At 39.9% G+C, this 18,904-nt stretch overlaps 2 protein-coding genes and 1 pseudogene across 2 annotated transcripts in view; 2 read left to right on the top strand and 1 right to left on the bottom strand.

Annotated features, from left to right (window-relative positions):
• Positions 1 to 1,183, top strand: part of LOC126253122 (signal recognition particle receptor subunit beta) — a 70,310-nt gene extending 69,127 nt beyond the window's left edge. Inside the window, exon 5 of the mRNA XM_049954247.1 lies at positions 892 to 1,183. Coding sequence (XP_049810204.1) covers positions 892 to 1,105 — 214 coding nt within the window. The 3' untranslated portion in view covers positions 1,106 to 1,183. The remainder of the gene's footprint in view (positions 1 to 891) is intronic.
• Positions 1,184 to 4,282: 3,099 nt separating this feature from the next.
• Positions 4,283 to 4,400, bottom strand: LOC126254242 (5S ribosomal RNA; annotated as a pseudogene).
• A 4,099-nt stretch (positions 4,401 to 8,499) lies between these two features.
• Positions 8,500 to 15,946, top strand: LOC126252849 (pyridoxine/pyridoxamine 5'-phosphate oxidase-like). The gene is made up of 7 exons (XM_049953800.1): positions 8,500 to 8,741; positions 8,816 to 8,972; positions 9,065 to 9,164; positions 9,256 to 9,309; positions 14,675 to 14,880; positions 14,980 to 15,152; positions 15,351 to 15,946. The coding sequence occupies exons 1-6, from the start codon at positions 8,639 to 8,641 to the stop codon at positions 15,143 to 15,145; spliced, it is 786 nt and encodes a 261-aa protein (XP_049809757.1). The 5' UTR covers positions 8,500 to 8,638; the 3' UTR covers positions 15,146 to 15,152; positions 15,351 to 15,946.
• Positions 15,947 to 18,904: the final 2,958 nt, after the last annotated feature.

Here is an 18,904-nt window from a genome sequence, read left to right as displayed (position 1 = left end):
AACAGGTGTCGCAAAATATCTTGGAGGAAGTGTCTGATTTAATAAACTCGCTCAGTGTGGTCCATGACTATCAGATAAAAATAAAAACCTTGTTTCTTGTATCTGCACGCTTTCCAATACTTAAAACTTTAGTGTAGCTGTCGTTATTTATTTTACAGGAGTTACTAACCTACTTCTTGATGAAACAAGAGCACTTTGTTTGCTTTTGGAGTTTTCATAAATTACAGTAGATAAGACATCACAGCTGTCGTTGTGCAATAAATGTAGGCTGCTTTCACACTTTTTTGATTTTTGATGCTCTGTGAACTGTTTATGCACATATATTTCATCAACTTATCCAAAAAGTAGAGTTTTCTTTCATCATTTCCCACTTCAGCATCAGCTCATGTTTTTCTAATGTAAGTTTACTAATATCCACTTTCAGTTCACTGGTCATAATTTAGAAACACGGTCATTTAGTTGCAATATTTCATGTTTATATTGTACACCCACTTTCTTTTTACCAGCAGAACTGGCACTTTTTTGACGAGATACACGATAAACTTTTACACTGGCCGCCATCTTAACTAAATGTGTAAAAAACGGAATACAATCCACATTCAGCTTTCTGAAACATTTAACACAAAAAATAGATCAGACTTGTCCGTAGCATTTGAGGATGGTACCAGCTGTAGGAGACAGAGTGTAAGGCGAGGAAGGCCCTGGGGTCTAACCACCAACCAAACCCCCTCCCCCCCCCCCCCAAAAAAAATAAAAAAAAATTAATTACTGTAACCAGATGTGCAACTTTTTCCTTCAGCCCTTTCAAAAATTTATATGTTGCACCAGTGTATTTGATAATTTTGTTTAGAGACCTTTTCTTTTAAGAATTCGTACATCTTTTGCTTCCAGGAATTTATTGCGACAGACCAAATCGAGCCAGCTGGAAAGCATCAACAGTGCAGAAACCACCACACATTTCTTAGGCAAGAAAGGAAAAGATTTCGAATTTGCACATTTGCATCCCCAGAGAGTTGAGTTTGTAGAATCAAGTGCTTGTGATAAAGATACTTCCAAGCCAGCCGAATTAAATGAATTGAAGACGTGGCTGCAGAAGATTGCGTGATAATGATGATGGTTTTGTATTTTGTGTTTGTGAAATGTTATGTCATTAAAAAATTGTAATAAACCTGTAACCATATTATTTATTTTTGTTGTGTCATTAGAGATTAAGTTAAATAAAGATATTTCCGATGCAATACTTTCCCCGCATGCTGTTCTGTTTATAACAGAAGCATGGATTATTTGGTTAGCAACAAAATAAATAACGCTGTTTTTCCTATCACTCTCAAGAATATTGAGAAAGGTTGATTAATTATTAACAGTTCAACTCTAAACTGTGTTGTCTGCAGTGAAAAACTTTGTGACGAGTGGGTAATGACAAATTGTTGCTTGCAGTTAAGGCAGCCGCGCTGAGCAGTCGTTTGTGCTACGTGTGGCAGCCGGCACCGATATAAAGTTTTTTTGTTGTGTAATCTACTGGATATTTTATCTACAAGTAGTTAGCACCAAGTGTCAAATCATCATTGCTGGGAGATTTCTCTCAGCAGCTATTTTTAAAATGGGAACTAATGACGAAATCCCAGTCGATACCGGCCAAGGGTCGGCTATTGCTTTGCATACGAGTCACAACATCGAGATTGTCATGATGCACCCTCCTTCAACAGTGTTAATTACAAACAGGCATCAACTGGGTACCGTCGAAATTTGCTCTCAAGATCACTGTCCCCAGAATGATCAGATGGAGATGGATCAGCATTCATCAAGTTCAGCTGCCTTGTCACAGTGTCTGACAAACAACACCCAGCGACAAAAGGCAAGACACCAATCACCATCACCCCAACAGGCAGCAGCTCCTGACACAAACGTTCTGAAGAAGGCAAAGGCAAGTGAAAAGCACAGTAGTAATGTTGAAGGGGACGTAGATTTTGTAGATATTGATAATGTTGCATACACTGTGGAAGTTCTAGGAATATACAGTAACTTGAGTGTAAATATAGGAGACAGAAATTGCAATGAGCAGCCTGCTTTCCAAAAGTATGTCGTAAAAACTTGGACAATTCAGTGACCACAACGGTACTTCCTACAGGAAATAGCACGTTTCCTAGTAACAAAAAATATGCTAGTAAAGATAATACATATCAATCAACAGACATGGGTCCCTACGTCATCTTTGTAGAGGAAGAAAACGGTAATATAGGAAAGTTACATCAAATGGCTCTTAGAAGAATGTTGCTTACAGATAGTAATAACTTAAGACATGAAATAGTTACTATCTCAGCTATTGGTAGAAACAGGTATAAAATTGAAACTGAAACAGGGCAGTCTGCAAACAGGTTGTGGTTGCTTGATGTTTTTTGGCTGAAGAATATGGAGGCTTGTATTTCAAATTTCCTAACAAAGAGAAGGGGAGTTATCCGTGATTTTGGTATTGCATTATCCCACCAAGACATCCTTGCAGAAATAAAGTAGGAATTTTTAGTAACCAACATACAAAGGTTCACAAAGAAAGTAATAGAAAATGGAGAGTTGAAAGTACTTCCCACACCGAAATGTGTTGTAGCATTAAAATCTTAACAACTTCCCCAGTATGTATATTTGAGCAGTATGCGATGCACTGTTGCACCGTATGTCAAATCAGTTTTGTAATGTAACAATTGCCTTAGATATTTCCATTTAATTTTGCAATGTTGTAGTAGTACCCGCTGTGCCAAATGCATGGGAGCCCATGAGACCTCACAGTGTTCACATGCTGGAGAGCACAGGTGTTTAAATTGCAACGGAAATCACCTCGCTAATGATCATTGTTGCCCAATTTATCAGCAGCACATGGAAGCAAAGCACAGCGAAGCCTATGGCACTTCTTACGCAACTGCCATTTCGTCACCGCGACAATCATTTGCGCAGACTACTGCTGGTGTTTCTACAACACGAGAGCTCTCTCCTAGTGACTGGCCTAAAATACGCGAGAAACCAAAAGGTTTGAACATGACGTACAAAAGGCTAAAACAGGGATCTAAGCATGCAGTTAAGTCGGTTCCAGCTCCCATGTCCTACAAAAATAAACCATTTACTCGCAATTCATACATGCAGCGTTATTGTGATACGTTATACGAATTTCAGGGTCCACAGAACTCGATACAAAACAATCCATATCCTCCCACTCCTCTGGCAACATCTTACACGGGTCGAGAAACTACTACTAACAACCTTTGTGCTTTAATAATGCAGATCTTTCTTTCTCTTAAAAATGAAACAGACATAGGCTCTTATACATAATGCTGTTGAAGACTTCTGCAATTCTGACAATGGCTTTTAAAGTACTCCAGTGGAATGCATGGTCAGCAATCTCGAACAGAGAAAGTCTTTATCGGGAGCTTAGCAGCAACCATATACCGGTAGTTTTTATTTGCAAAACTTTGTTTTAGCCAACCCAACAAATACAATTAAAAGGATACGCTGTTCTCAGAAATGACAGAGATGATGGAAAAGGAGGAGGAGTAGCCATTTTGATTAGAGAGACAGTTAGGTTTAAAAAAATTGTACATCACTATTAGGACAACAGAATGCCAGGTAGTTGCTGCTGTAATTTACACTCCTAACGGTGCATTCACCATCGTCACTAATTACAAACCACCTAAGTGTAAAATAAAAGATCTTTCACTGGATCAGATTGTAGCCCAGCTTCAAATGCCATTCTCCTTTGTGCAGACTTCAACACACCCCACTCACTACGGGGGTTGCGAAATAGATGACGCGGATGGCAGAGTTAGTTACGCTTTTTGAAAAGTTCAATTTGATTCTTCTAAATGATGGTTCTCCTACTATGATACATAACCCAAACAGACGACCATTGACCGTTGATTTGACATTGTGCTCTGTTGACTTAAACCGTGTAACGGAGTGGATGGTCAAACAAGGCCCTCTTGGCTCAGATCATTTCCCTCTGAAATCACAACAGACTTACCTATAAATACAGTAGAAATTATCTACCCAAACAAAGCACAGCACTCAATCTTCAGGCCACAAGTGGCCCATTGAGACCATCCACCATCTGACTGCCGTGTCATCCTCAGCTAAGGATGCAGATAGGAGGGGCGTGTGATCAGCACACCGCTCTCCCAGTCGTTACGATGGTTTTCTTTGACCGGAGCCGCTACTATTCAGTCGAGTAGCTCCTCAATTGGCATCACGAGACTGAATGCACCCCGAAAAATGTCAACAGTACATGGCAGCCCAAAAATGTCAACAGTGCATGGCAGCCCGGATGGTCACCCATCCAAGTGCCGGCCACACCCAACAGTGCTTAACTTCGGTGATCTGATGGGAACCGGTGTACCCACTGCGGCAAGGCCATTGCCATCCACCCAAACAGCAGGTGGCCACAGTATACTGCAACAGACCAGGTGAAGTTTCGGCCTTTTAACAATTTGTTAGCTCAGAAAGAGGCTTACCAACAGCTAATTTCAATTATTGAAGATGCTACAACAATTTCCATTCCAAGAAAAAAGGAAGTCATCATGTTGAAGCAACGGCCCCCAGTCTGGTGGACATCAGAGTGCTCTAGAGCCCTAGCACAGCACAAACTTGCGTACAGTAACTTCTGTAAACAACAAAATGTAGGAAACTTCATTGCATATTGGAAAATAGCAGTGAAAGTTCGAAGGTGGATAAAAGACTGTAAAAAGAATAGCTGGTAAAATTTCTGTGAATCTTTAAATAGCAAAGTTAATATCACTGATGATGTTTGGAAGAAATTAAGATTTTTCAAAAACAAAAGCTCGACTATGCATCAGCCATTAAATGACGCATGGCTTGAAGACTTTGTGAATTTAATCTCACCAGTTTCCGCAGCCGAGCTGTCATATTGCGCCCCCAGAGCAACGGGATTACAATCATCTGCTCGTGATACTGTTTTCGTATGAAGAACTATTGAATGGCATTAAAAAGAGTGTACTTCCACATCCGGTGAGGATGGTATACACTATCATCAGATGATAGAAAATCTCCCCGACATAGCACTCAGAAAACTGTTGCAGATATTTAACTAAATATGGATGAATGACATGCTAATAGAAGATTGGACGACTCAAATAATGGTACCCATACTGAAACCACATACGGATGAAGAGCAGGCCAAATCATACAGACATCTTTCTTTCTTCCTATATCGGCAAAACTTTAGAACGCCTGGGAAAAAATTGTGTTGGATGGTGGTTGTAATCAAATCAGACCCTGTCATCGTGTCAGTATGGGTTTAGAAAAGGCAAGGGAACAATAGATAATTTAAATATCTTAACCTCAGAGATATTTGACGCAACAACAAGAAAAGAGAATGTAACAGCTATATTACTGGATATAGTTGGAGCGCATGATAATGTACTTACTCTACTCACTCTCTACTGCACAGCCTATCACACTGCTGCTAACAAGTACCTAGCACTAATGGATAAACTGCAGTACAGAAGCTTACGCATCTGCCTTGGAGCTATGCATTCCATTCCCACCAATGCCCTTCTCCTGGAAGCAGCAGAAATGCCTCTACATATTCGCAAATTGGGAATAACAGAAATGTCAGGAAACAGCATTTTTATATCTACAAGCGGTACAAAGACTGGAAATACCTCCAAAAGAAGGTATATCAAAGTGAGGTTCTTCCAATGTTCCTACATGACTATCACAGCTCTTATCACGATATTCCTGTAACATACGTCGACTATTCCAGCAAAGGGAAAGGATATTGGCAATTTTCACCTACACTGCACCTGCCAGAAAAGGGGGCAGGATATCTTAAACTATATACAGATGGCTCAAAAAAATGGGGACGGAAAATCATACCGGATGAGCTTTCTTCTGTCCAGAATCTGTAGAAGAAAGGAAGTTTCAACTACCAGGTGATGCTTCCATATTTCTTGCTGAAACTTTCGCTTGCAAGATCTCTCAAAAAACCCAAGGCAGTAGTAATCGTCGACTCAAAGCGTTCTGAAATCCATTAGTTACAGGAATTGGGACAAAAGAACTAGTAAATACACCCTCGACGTACTGGATCATCATCACAAAGCTAAGAAGACTGGCCAAATAATAGAATTTGAATGGGTCAAATCACATTCCGGCATTCTATTCAATGACAAAGCAGACCAACTAGCGAGAGATGGGATTAACAGTGGAAAGCCTATGGACATTACATTCCCATGCACAGAATACCTCCCAAAAGTAATACAACAAGCGATTCTCTCATGGCAGGCAGAATGGAATGAAAGCCAACAAACAAGAAGTAAAAGCTATGCACGTATACAGACATTCATACCGCACACACACTGTTTGCGAACTTCAAACATTCAACGAAAATTATAACGTCCATTGTGAGAATGCGTCTCAGTCACGGATCTTTCCCTGCCCACTTACATATAATCGGAGACACCCTATTGTCAATTTGAAGAGGAAACAATTGGCGATGTCGATCTCATTTATTTCAGTGTAGACGCTGTGAGAAAGTCTGAGTTAACTTTTTAAAGGGGCTCTTATGCTCGGTTTACACTAGCAAGTTATTGCAGCAATTTACATCCGCCGAGGAACTTGCCGCGCGATTTGCGAGTATAAACATATCGCCAAGACGACTTGCGACCGTAGCAATTTATTGCGGAAGTGACTTGCACACGTTTTCCGCTTCCAGTGTAAACACCACGCAAGAAGTATCTGCAAGTAACTTGCAGCTTTTAGGATTTATTAATTATTTCTATTTCCTGCAAGTAGGAAGCGCAAGTTATAGTAAGCATGTCGTCTGCATAACACTCTTATTTAACATTTTACTTCATGTGGTGACTTAATTTTATGCAACAATCTTACGTATTATATGCAAACAAATTTCAGAAATGGGGAAGAAACGGGAATGGATGAAGCAGGATACAGAACATTTTATTGAAGCCGTGGAGAGCTACCCCGAAATACGGAACGTGCATAACCGATACTTTAATGATAGAGTGAACAAGATGAGCGCATTAAATGAAATCTCGTCGATTTCGACACATCTATAAAAGAAGTAAATAGAAAGTAGCATAACTTGAAGACACAACCCCTTTGCCACCTGCATCCACTCGCTTGTTGTTTTAGGAGTCTAGAAAAAGACGTTGTGTAATTATTACATGTTTTATTTACTTAGCTTGTCACTTTCCATTTTATGAGCATTAGAAGAAAAAAAACATTTTTATAAGCATATCATTCTGTAAAATGCAGTTTATTTCAATACAAATTTAATTTCATTGTTGTGTTTTCACATACCTTCAAATAATTTTCCCTTTTCAAGACGTTAAAAATGGCTCTACATACATCGGGTACGATCAGAGAAATCGTGCTGACGGGAATATGAAACAAGTACATTAGGGACTTGTATGAGTCTCCTACAAAGAAAAGATTTCAAAATTCAAACTTTTTTTGGTTGTATGTTTCACATAAATAAATCAAATGCCTATTTTATTCGTAGCTCACCGGTAGCTATAAATCATAGAGTGACTAGCAAACGTTCGTTTGTGGAAATAGCAGTACCGAAGTTTGTGTCTCGTTTTGATATGACGGGCGCTATTAACATCAACAAATATTCCAGATCATTTGAGGACATTCTGCAAAAGTTTTCAAAAGTATCCATGCTCTCGATACTAACAAGGGAACCTCCCCATCGCACCCCCCTCAGATTTAGTTATAAGTTGTCACAGTGGATAGGCCTTGAAAAAGTGAACGCAGATCAATCGAGAAAACAGGAAGAACTTGTGTGGAACTATAAAAAAATTAGTAAAATATACAAACTGAGTAGTCCATGCGCAAGATAGATAACAACGGGGAAAATAAGAGATCAGGAGCTCCGTGGTCCCGTGAGTAGCACCGGAACGAGAGGTCCTTGGTTCAAGTCTTCCCTCGACTGAAAATTTTACTTTGTTTATTTTCGCAAAGTTATGATCTGTCCGTTCGTTCATTGACGTCTCTGTTCACTGCAATAAGTTTACTGTCTGTGTTTTGCGACCGCACCGCAAAACCGTGCGATTAGTAGACGAAAGGACGTGCCTCTCCAATGGGAACCGAAAACATTTGATCGCAAGGTCATAGGTCAACCGATTCCTCCACAGGAAAACACGTCTGATATATTCTATACGACACTGGTGACGGCATGTGCGTCACATGACAGGAATATGTTGTCGACCCACCTAACTTGTACAATTAGCGAATGGGTAAAAAGATTCTTCTACCTTGCCCAATTTAGGTTTTCTTGTGGATGTGATAATCACTTCCAAAAAAGTGATGAAAACATAAGAGTTTGTCACATAAACTGAAAATAAAAAGTTAAACTTTTCACTCAAGGGAAAACTTGAACCTAGGACCTCTCGCTGCGAAGCTGCTCTCGCTAACCACGGGACCAAGCGAATAAAAAGGGGAAAAAAAATAATAGAAGCATCTTTGGCTTAAAAGTCGACTGGTATCAAGTATTAGACTATCAACTCGCCATGCGTTGTTGACTGTACACACACTCTGCTACAGTTTGAGATAAAGGACTAGTCAGCAGTGTTGAAACGCTGTGATTATTTGGTGATATGGAGCGGTGTTATGTGTGATGATATTTGTTGTCCGAAAATATTGCTCTCGTAAAATTTTCGAGAAGATAATTATGGCTCTCATTGGTGGTGATGGCAGTACTCTAGCTGTGAACATAAGTGGTAAGTTACCTGCTTTACTCGACGTGAAATTTACGTGTTGTATTTTAGTTTTTAACCGACAAAGTTGTGTTTAGGGATGAGAAAAAAATACAAGGATAAATCAGATGTCTTCACAGAAAGTGATATCACGGACAAGAATCCGTATAGCCTTTTTAAAATTTGGTTTGATGAGGCGTGCAAAAATCCTCAAATATTTGAAGCGAATGCCATGTGCTTAGCAACTGCAAGTAGGTAAGGTGGTGGTTTAGAATTACTGGAGAAAATTCGTTGCTCATAAATGACTTGAGAACGTTTTTGAGGCATAAAAGAAACAACTGTTACAGATCAGGGATGCCGTCGTGCCGTTATGTTCTCCTCAAAGGTTATGGAACTGATGGCTTTAAATTCTATACGAATTATGAAAGCAGAAAAGGAAAAGAACTAGTGGGTATATTTGGAAATTGTATTAAAGTAATTGCTGTCAATAGGATATAAAATAATGTGACACTACTGAGACTAAATTTTCTGTTCAAAGGCCGAAAATCCTGTAGCTGCTTTAAATTTCTACTGGGCACCTTTAGCTAGACAGGTAAGGTCACATCATTCATGTGGTATACATGTTGAAAGTTTGTTGTTACCGATTGTAAGAGCCTTAGTATGTAGGCCTAGATTTGGTTGTTCCTCTGTTTATTATCGAGAAAAGATCAGGGTAGTTTGAAAGCCCATAATTGTGTGTTAAAAATAATTCCACTTATTTGAATTTCTGTTCCTGTTTCTTCAGGACAGAGCACTTACACGTACATTTTATTAATTCTATTATTGGAGTTGCTTAAAGACTTCTATTTTGTTTGGAATCTTAAACACCCTCATCTCCAAGTATTGGATATTTTGGAGAAAAAAATACTACTTGCTGAAGTTATAACCTATACACTCAGTGCAAAGTTTTTTAAATTCCATTAAAATTATTAAAAACAGTCATGAAGCGGAAAGCACTTTTTTTTTCTTCATGTAGTGTTAGTCACATGATAATTCATGCATTTGTTAGGTGGTTCATCCTTTTGTCATTCTCATCTGAAAAACACAGAAAATGACACTCTGAACTTGTCCTAAATCTCATGTAATTACAAGGTGTACAGCTGCTTCTGCTGTTTTTTCCCGAACATTTGAGACTTTAATGAAACAAATTGGTTACACATGTATCATTCAAACTGTTTTCCATCTCTGGCCACTACTTTCTCCCATCTTTTAGGCATTGTAAGAATCCCGCGTCAAAAAAAATTGTTCATCTTTTTAAGTGATCCACAAATGGATCTAATTTGTGACTTCTTCATGAGATCGGAAGTGTTGGTCAGCCAGGCCATGCACCATTGATCTAAACAGGTGATATTCAGAGGGAGCAATGTCTGGAGAATATGGCGGGTGCGGTGGACAGAAGTATCCGATCCCACGTGTTGGCTTTGACCCGTGACGTAAGGGTGTTGTTGTGTGTGACATCATGACGGCGCGGAATTTGGTTTGTGAGTGTGGCGTGTTTGTAGATGTTGTCGTGTTGTGGTTTGTTGTGCCCTCTGGTGGTATGTTCAGGGTTTTCGTTTGTTTGGTGTAATGGGCTCAGTTTGCTGTTGCTCAGTATCGAGTATTGTTCGAGTGTGTTTGAAGTGGAATTCATTTCAGTGAGTTAACGATGTTGTGGTTTTGTGTGAAGGTTAATTTAGTGTTGATCGCTGTACGTCGTGTGGTATTTTTATTAAATTTAATCGGTTGTTGTTTTTTGTTCAGGAATGGATATGACAGAAGATTAACAGTGCCCGTTTGAGGGCTATGATGGGGAACACCCCTTTAGAGCTCATTAAGTTTTTGCAGCTTTTTGGCTTAATTGCCGAGGTTGTCAAATGCAGTGTTTGCGGTGAAGAAACGAAGTTGGCTAAAGTTCCGACCTCTCAGACCAGGGACGGTTATATGTGGCGTTGTCGGAAAGACGACATTTGGCATTCCGTACGGCGCGGTACCTGGTTCGAGAAGTCTAGGTTGGGAATGCGCGACATTGTACTGGTTACTTATTACTTTTGTTACAGATCCCCACACAGTTTTTGCGCGCATGAGACTGGTGTGAGTGAGAGGAGTGTGCTTGATTGGTATTCTTTTTGCCGTGAAGTGTGTTCAGAGTTCATTAAGTACAGGGGTAAGCTGAGGGGGCATGGGGTGGTTGTGGAGGTGGACAAGTCGCAGTTTGGGAAAAGGAAGTATGGAAGGGGTAAGTCTGTGGCTGGTCTCCGGGTGTGGTGGGGGGGGCTGTTGTTCTGGGGGGTGGGTGTTCTGAATGTGTTTTTAGGGTTGTGGAAAGGAGGTCTAAGGCCGAATTAGTAGGGTTAATTGAGGAATATATAGAGCCGTGGTCCACAGTAGTTTCTGATGCTTTTTCTTCGTATAGGGGGTCGGGTGAGAGGGAATTTCATCATTTAGTAGTGAATCATAGCTTAGAGTTCAAGAATTATGAGACAGGGGCTTGTACCAATACAATAGAGGGGATGTGGGGGGCGGTTAAGTCAGTTCTTGGGAGGGGGGAGAGGCGCTCTTCCAACCTTCAGTCTCATTTAGATGAGTACTGTTGGCGGAAGTGTGTCCCTGAGGGCTATTGTGTTGTTCGGGTTTTCTTAAGGGCTGTGAGTAAAATTATAGGCCGAAAGTGGTTGGTTAGGGTGGTCTGGGTTGTCTGGGTGGGTGGGTGGTCTGGGTGGGTGGCTGCAGCTCAGGGTGGGGTGGGTGGCTGCAGCTCAGGGTGGGGTGGGTGGTTTATTTTGTGTTAGTGTTTGTGACAGGGGGGGGGAGTGTGTTTGTGTTTTAGTTGTGGAGGATCTATTTTATTGAAGTTTTTGTTGAGTAGTAATGTGTGATGGAGATTTTTTTATGTTGCATTTGGTTTTTGTTTGTGGTTTTTTGATTTTGGTGGGAGGTTGGTTGGGTTGGGGGGGGGGGGTTTGAGGTGTGCGTGGGTCGGGTCTTTCTTTTGGTTGAGTATTTTTTCGTTGGTTTGTGTGTGCGTGTCTTTGTGTGATTGTGGTGGCCAATCTAGTTTGTGGTGCCGCAACTTTTATGTGGTAAGATTTTATTGTTTTGTTTTTGGTGTATATGTTGTGTGTTGGAGTCTAGGGAAGTGTTTCATTGAAATGTGTGGTTGTGAAGGTTGGTATTAGTATTGGAGATGTTTTTGAGTTAGGTAGGTCAAGGGAAGTGTTCGATCCTAACTTATGGGATTGGGAGCTGCTGTTGAGCTATATAGGTCAAGGGAAGTGTTCGATCCCAATGTTTGGCGGTATATGTTGGTATTTGTATTGGGAGATGGGATCAGGAGCTGCTGTTGAGCTATATAGGTCAAGGGAAGTGTTCAATCCCAATTTATGGGATCGGGAGCTGCTGTAGAGCTATATAGTTCATGGGAAGTGTCAGATTCCAGATGATATTGTGTTTAGTGGTATTTGGGGAGTTTTGTGATGTCGGGTTTTTTTTCCCGTCATTTTGCATGGTTTTGTATGAGGGTGGGTGTCTAAATTTGATTATATTTAGTTTGTCCCCACCCAAAAACGCACAATTTCCCGCACTTGTCCCGTTAATGTCATTAGGGTTTTTGTGGAACGTGTGTGTGTGTTTGTTTTGCGATTTATTTTTCATCTTCATAATGTGGACATAATGACTTTATATGCGCCATATTGGAATTGTGGTTTATGGTCGTTTCTGCCATATTTGTGACATCATGGGTCAAAGCAGATGGGCGCGATCGGACGCTTCCGTATTTCTGGCGGGAGGGGTAGGACTTTCCATTTTAACATTTCCAAGTACGTTTTGATCTGTTTCGCAACATGTGGTTGAGCGTTGTCGTGCTGCAAAATCACTTTATAGTGCCTCTTGCTGTATTGCGTCCGTTTGTCTTTTAATGCTCTGCTCAAATGCATTAATTGTGTTCGATAACGAGCGCCTTTGGTTGTTTCACTTTGTTTTAACAGCTCAGTACATGACACCGAGCTGGTCCCACCAAAAGCAGAACATGATCTTGGAGCTGTGAATATTCGGTTTGGCCGTCGACATGGAAGCATGGCCGGGATATCCCCATGATTTTTTTTGCATTTAGAGTTATCATAATGAACCAATTTTTCGTCCTCGGTCACAATGCAAAGCAGAAATCCCTTCCATTTTTGCCTCTGAAGCAACTGTTCACGAACACACACACTCTGCTCAACGTCTCTTGGTTTCAGCTCACATGGGACTCAAGTTCCTCCTTTCTGAATTATGCCCATGGCCTCGAGACGTTTTGAAATGGCTTGCTGTGTCACTCTCACTACTCGTGCCAATTCTTCTTGAGTTTGATGCGAGTCTTCACTCAGCAGTGCCTCTAATTCGAGAACATTCCCTCTTCCACCACTATGCCGGTATACGACGTTAAAATCACAGTTCTTGAAGTGTTGAAACCACTCAAGACACGTTCTTTCACTAATAGCATACTTACCATATGTACTTCAGAGCATTCGATAAGACTCAGGCGTAGTTTTCTTCATATTGAAACAAAACATTAGCACCTCCCTCAAATGATGAGAATTAGGCTCATAAAATGACATTTTCAATCAAGAATATCTTTATAATGCAGACACAAATCAACTAATGTTTGAGTGAGGTTATGTTGACCGAGGTCCAAGCTAACTGCCTGACGTCTGCAGTCTCTTTCTTTCGACTGCAACCTACCGTTGACGCCACCTATCAGCAAATGGCAGAAGCAGAGTTGTACACCTTATACTTTCTGTTATTTTAAACTATATTATAGCAGCAGGGAAATGTTTATCAATGTTTATGAAGTACCCTACTAAACTTTCTGAGTTTACCTTATAGTAATGAGAACAGTTCCTTCCTCCCATGAACATCCCATTAAGTTCCCATTTTTAGACACTTTTATATGGACAAAATCAAGTAGCCTCAATGTTTGCGGTTGACTAGTATAGGTGATATGTTATGTATGTATGTAATAATTTCCAAAATATGCCAAAGGTTTCTCTGTAATGTAAAATAAAATTTCTGAATTGAGCTTCAGGTTTTAGTTGTTTACTAATAAAAGTATATTAAATATGGAGTGAAAACTCATGATGTAGCTACATAACTGTCTGTCATCACAACAGTTACTTCATATTCACAATCATTGACTTGTCACCTTCCTCCAATCTTGAGCTAGTACTGTGCTACAGATAATCTACCTCATCAGCTGTGATGGGTAAAACTAGTGTCACACTTGAGCCCGTCTCTCTATTCGTATAGCACTTCCTTCAGCCAGCTTCATGGAAATAGGTGAATACCTGGACAGAAGTCTAGAATAAAAGCCAGGAGTCTGTGCTTTCTTTGAAACTGTTTGAAGTTTTCTGACTCTTCATGCAACTACTGTTATACATTCATGTCACTTCTTACCATATCTGACTGTTACCAAAGGTGCTTTATTCAAGGTCTGACTGTCCTGATGTTCATCAGTAATGCTGTACTTGAATTCTGTAGGATTTTCTCTTGTTTGTGAGTATTACCCCACGCAAATCAATTTTGTAAGTTAAGCTGCCATTCATTTCACCACAGAGCCAATTTGTCTCCATTTCTTTCCTGTTGTTCATTTCTGATATTTGTGTAGACAGTAGTGTTTGTTCACAATATGAGTGCACTCTGTACTGTCTCTAATAGTCATTTATGTATTGAAATCATAAGCATTACAGTAAAGCTTTCCTTGGTTTCATTTGATCTTATCTGTTTGTGATTGACACTGAGTAACTTAGGGTTTCATCTGATAATTCTGCTTTGTTCATCAATGGTGATTTCACCGTGTGCGTGTGTGAGTACAAAGTATGCCACTTCTATGTTAAGGTTAAAACTTAATTATCACTAAAAATGGTTGGAAAGGTAGTTAAATTTTATTATTATGTTGCCTCAAGGTCCGAATTGAGGGTGTTGTTGAGAAACTATCAGAACAAGAATCTGATGAATACTTCCATTCAAGGCCAGTTGATAGCCAGATTGGAGCCTGTATCAGCCATCAGAGCACTGTTATTTCAGGCAGAGAGGAACTTATTGAAGCAGGCCATAAGATTCGAGAGGACTATGTCAGTCAAGGGAAAGAAATTCCTCGACCAAATGAATGGTAGGTTCAATTTTAGAGAAATGACCTAATGTGAATTTGCTTAGAAAATAGTAATAACATTCTAATACAAATTGCTCAGCTAAATTTGTGATTGTGTAGGGGTGGCTTCATTGTGAAACCAACTACTTTTGAGTTTTGGCAAGGACAGAGTGATAGAGTGCATGATCGTATTAGATTCAGACGGCTAGAAGAGAATGAAACATCAGATGAAATTCGTATTCATAAAGGAAAAGATGGATGGGTGTATGAAAGACTGGCACCATGAATTGGCAGTAAGTAATAATTCAATATAGAAATATTACATTTATCATATTGCAATTTAAAATGTCATTTTTGCCATGAATTTGAGAAAACAATTGATTTTGTCAATTTGAATCATTGAAGATATTAAAATTTTGTTTCTTTGCCTCTTATAAGTTTGACGGCGGTTCATCTTAATGCAGTGTGGTGTTTTTCTGTTTATTTTACAGATGTTATGAAGCTGTCTTCCTCAGAGTGTGAACGTTGTTATGACTATAATAGGAACCTGTTACTTCAGTATTTTTCAACTTTCTTGGGGACCTGTAGTTGAGTGAAGCTGATTTTGTATTTTCTTGTATGTTGTTATGCACTTCATGTGGAGCTGGCAACAAGAGACTTTATGAGCAATATTAATATGTTGTGCTTGTCTGGGATCAATAGGAAGAAGATAGGTACTTACTGTGAAAACCTAATATATATACTAGTGGTATCTTGCAAGCCCAGACAAAAGCATTTGAACACACAAATTATTTAAATATCAGGAACCTTCTTTAATATATTAAATAGTGGTATAGATAAAATGGGACTTGGGTTTCAGAAAACAAATAAAATGTATTATGCCTTATCAGATATCTTAAAGAACAGTAATATTTACAGGTAGATCAAAATATGCATTATAAATAATTATTCAGCCAGTAATAACATATGTAATGAAACCTAGACTTTGGAAGTAAGGGGTGAAAGTGAGAGAGAAAGGATCACTAGATATCCAAGCACAAAATACTAAATAAATGTTTTTAAGCAGGGATGTGCCCTGCAATCTGAATCTGAACGAAACTAGAGTGAAACCTAACACTGTAACAACAGTGAAAACTAGAAGTATTGGTCATACAATGAGATAACAAGAAGACAAGTTTAATCTGCATTGTGGTGGAAGAATCCCTAGAAGGGCCACCAGAACTTCTCGGAATGGGACTTCTAGATTAAATGGAAAGTACCTACATTTTTGGAAAATTGCTAATTGATGAGAATATTACATAAATGGACACATTTGGCAAAAATTACTGAACCAACATCAGAGTACCATTCACGTGGCACGTAACTTCTTTGTATTTATTAAGAATAGAACCCATGTATCACTTCTATACTCTGCGAAACACTGTGAAGTGCATGACAAAGGATATGACCCACTGTACCATTAATTAGTACTTTCTCCCATTCCATTCACTTGTGGAGCAAGGGAAGAATGAGTGCTTGAATGCCTTTTTGGTTGGTGTAATTATTCTACTCTTGTCCTCATGGTCCCTGTGGAAGTGATACAAAGGGGTTTGCATTTTGAGGGCTATGCTGAAAGTTTATAGGATCCCGTGAACCGTAAGGCGGATGACAATGGGGTTGTTTTCATTCGAAAGAGCGATGTTTTTCGACCATGGGATGTGTGCGTGCAGCCCCTGGCTAGCGGTGATCCCCCCACAGCGCGGTAAGAAAGCACAGGCAGTGCTGAGTCAGAGAAGGTGCAGGATGGAGCTGTCGCGCCACGTCTTTTGCGCCATGATTTTTTTACGATTATAAAAAGGGTTTAAGTGCCGAAGAATGCCATTCTTCTTTGCTGCGTGTTTTTGATGACGCTTCCCCTTCTAGGGCCACAGTTGGAAATTGGTTTTGCGAGTTTTCGGGGGGTCGGCAGTCAATTGAAGATGAACCTCGACCTGGTCGGCCAGCAACAGCTGTGACTCCTGAAAACATTGATGCTGTGAGGAAAATGATCAAGAAGATCCACATCTTACATTTTGCGACATTGAAGGGACCCTAACTATTGGATCAACAACAGCACAGACCATCGTTCATAGTCACTTAGGCCTTACTTAGAGATGTGCCTGTTGGGTGCCACATTCCCTGACAGAACGCTAAAAGGAGGCGAGAGTGGACTGGTGTCGTTTCACGCTCAAAAAATTAAATGGAGGGAAGTCCCAAGACACCTACAATATCGTCACAGGTGACGAAACATGGGTCTACCATCATGACCCTGAAACGAAGAGACAGTCTTCTGTGTGGTGCTTTCCAGGGGAGGAACCACCCACTAAAGTTCAACGAAGTCGGAGCTCTGGAAAAAAGATGGTGGCAACTTTTTTCACAAAGATCGGGCATCTCACCTCTGTGACCTTGGACACACATCGTCCAGTCAATGCTGAATGGTACGTGAACGATTGTCTTCCAAAAGTCATCGCCACATGGAAGTCACAGCATCCAAAGTCCAAGATTGGGCACCTTCTGCTGCATCACGACAATGCATCTGTGCACAGAGCTGCCAGAACGATGGACTTTCTGGAGAAGGAAAAAGTGCGTGTGTTACCCCATCCCCCTTGTTCACCTGACCTGGTCCCCTGTGACTTCTTTCTGTTCCCTAAGACTAAGGAAAAAATTTGAGGGCAGTGGTTTTCATCATATGAAGAGGCCATTGCAGTGTACAAGAGTGCACTAAGTGACATCCCAAAAGAAGCTCGGGCTGACACATTTTCTAAGTGGTTTCAGAGAATGGAAAAATGTATACATGCTAATGGAGAGTATTTTGAAAAGTTGTAAACTTTTTTTGCAAATAAATTTTTTTTTCACACATTCTGCTAAAAACTTTCGGCATAGCCCTTGTATATAATTAGAATCATCATTTAAAGTTGGTTCTTGAAACTTTGTAAGTAGGTTTTCTTAGGGTAGTTTACGCCGTATCTTCAAGAGTCTGTCAGTTCAGTTTCTCAGCAACTCTGTGACACTCTCCCACAGGTCAAACAAACCTGAGACTTTCACACTGCCCTTCTTTGTATATGTTCAGTATCCCCTGTTAATCCTATTGGGGTATGGGTCCCACACATTTGAGCACTATACTAGGATGGGTCACATGAGTGGTTGGTAAGCAGTCTCCTGTATAGAAGGGTTGTATTTCCCTAATATTCTGCCAATAAACTGAAGTCTGCCATCTGCTTTATGTACAATTGAGTCTTTGTGATTGTTCCATTTCGTATCCCTACAAAGTATTACACCCAGGTATTGGTATGAGATAATAGATTCCAACTGTGAATTGTTGATGATATAGTCACAGGACACTGTTTTTTTTTTGTGAAGTGCACAGTTATATATTTCTGAACATTTAAAAAAAAGTTGCCAATCTTCACATTACTTTGAAATCTTATTAAAATCTGACTGAATGTTTGCACAGCTGCTTTCAGAAAGTGCTTCATTATGGAAAACTACATCATCTGTGAAAAGTCTTAAGTTGCTTTCAGTATTTCCCGCAATGTCATGAATATAAAAAATAAACAGTAAGGGCGTCAGTGTATTTCCTTGGGACACACCTGAAATCACTTCTACATCTGTCAGTGATTCTCCATCCAAGATAACTTGCCACGTCCTCCATACCAAAAAATTCTCTGCCACAAATTTCACTTGAAACCCCATATGATAGTATTTTTGATAATAAGTGCTTAGACAAATGCTTTACAGAAACAGAAAAAGGTTTCATCTTCGTGACAGCCTTGATCCAGGCATATGAGAAGAGTGCAATTGAGTTTCACAAAACCATTGTTTTCGGAACCTGTACTGCTTGGCATGGAGGAGGTCATTCTGTTCAAGATACCTCATTACATTTGAGCTAAGAATATGTGCTAAGCTTCTACAACAAATTGTCAATGTTATTGGATGGTTGTTTGGTGGATCACTTCTGCTTCTGCTACAAATTCAAAATAGAATCTGATAGGAATCCATCGAGCCTTGAAGCTTTATCAGTTTTGAC

Source organism: Schistocerca nitens, chromosome 4 (assembly GCF_023898315.1).
Source record: "Schistocerca nitens isolate TAMUIC-IGC-003100 chromosome 4, iqSchNite1.1, whole genome shotgun sequence".
NCBI lineage: Eukaryota > Metazoa > Arthropoda > Insecta > Orthoptera > Acrididae > Schistocerca > Schistocerca nitens.
This window is presented reverse-complemented; position numbering and strand designations above follow the sequence as displayed.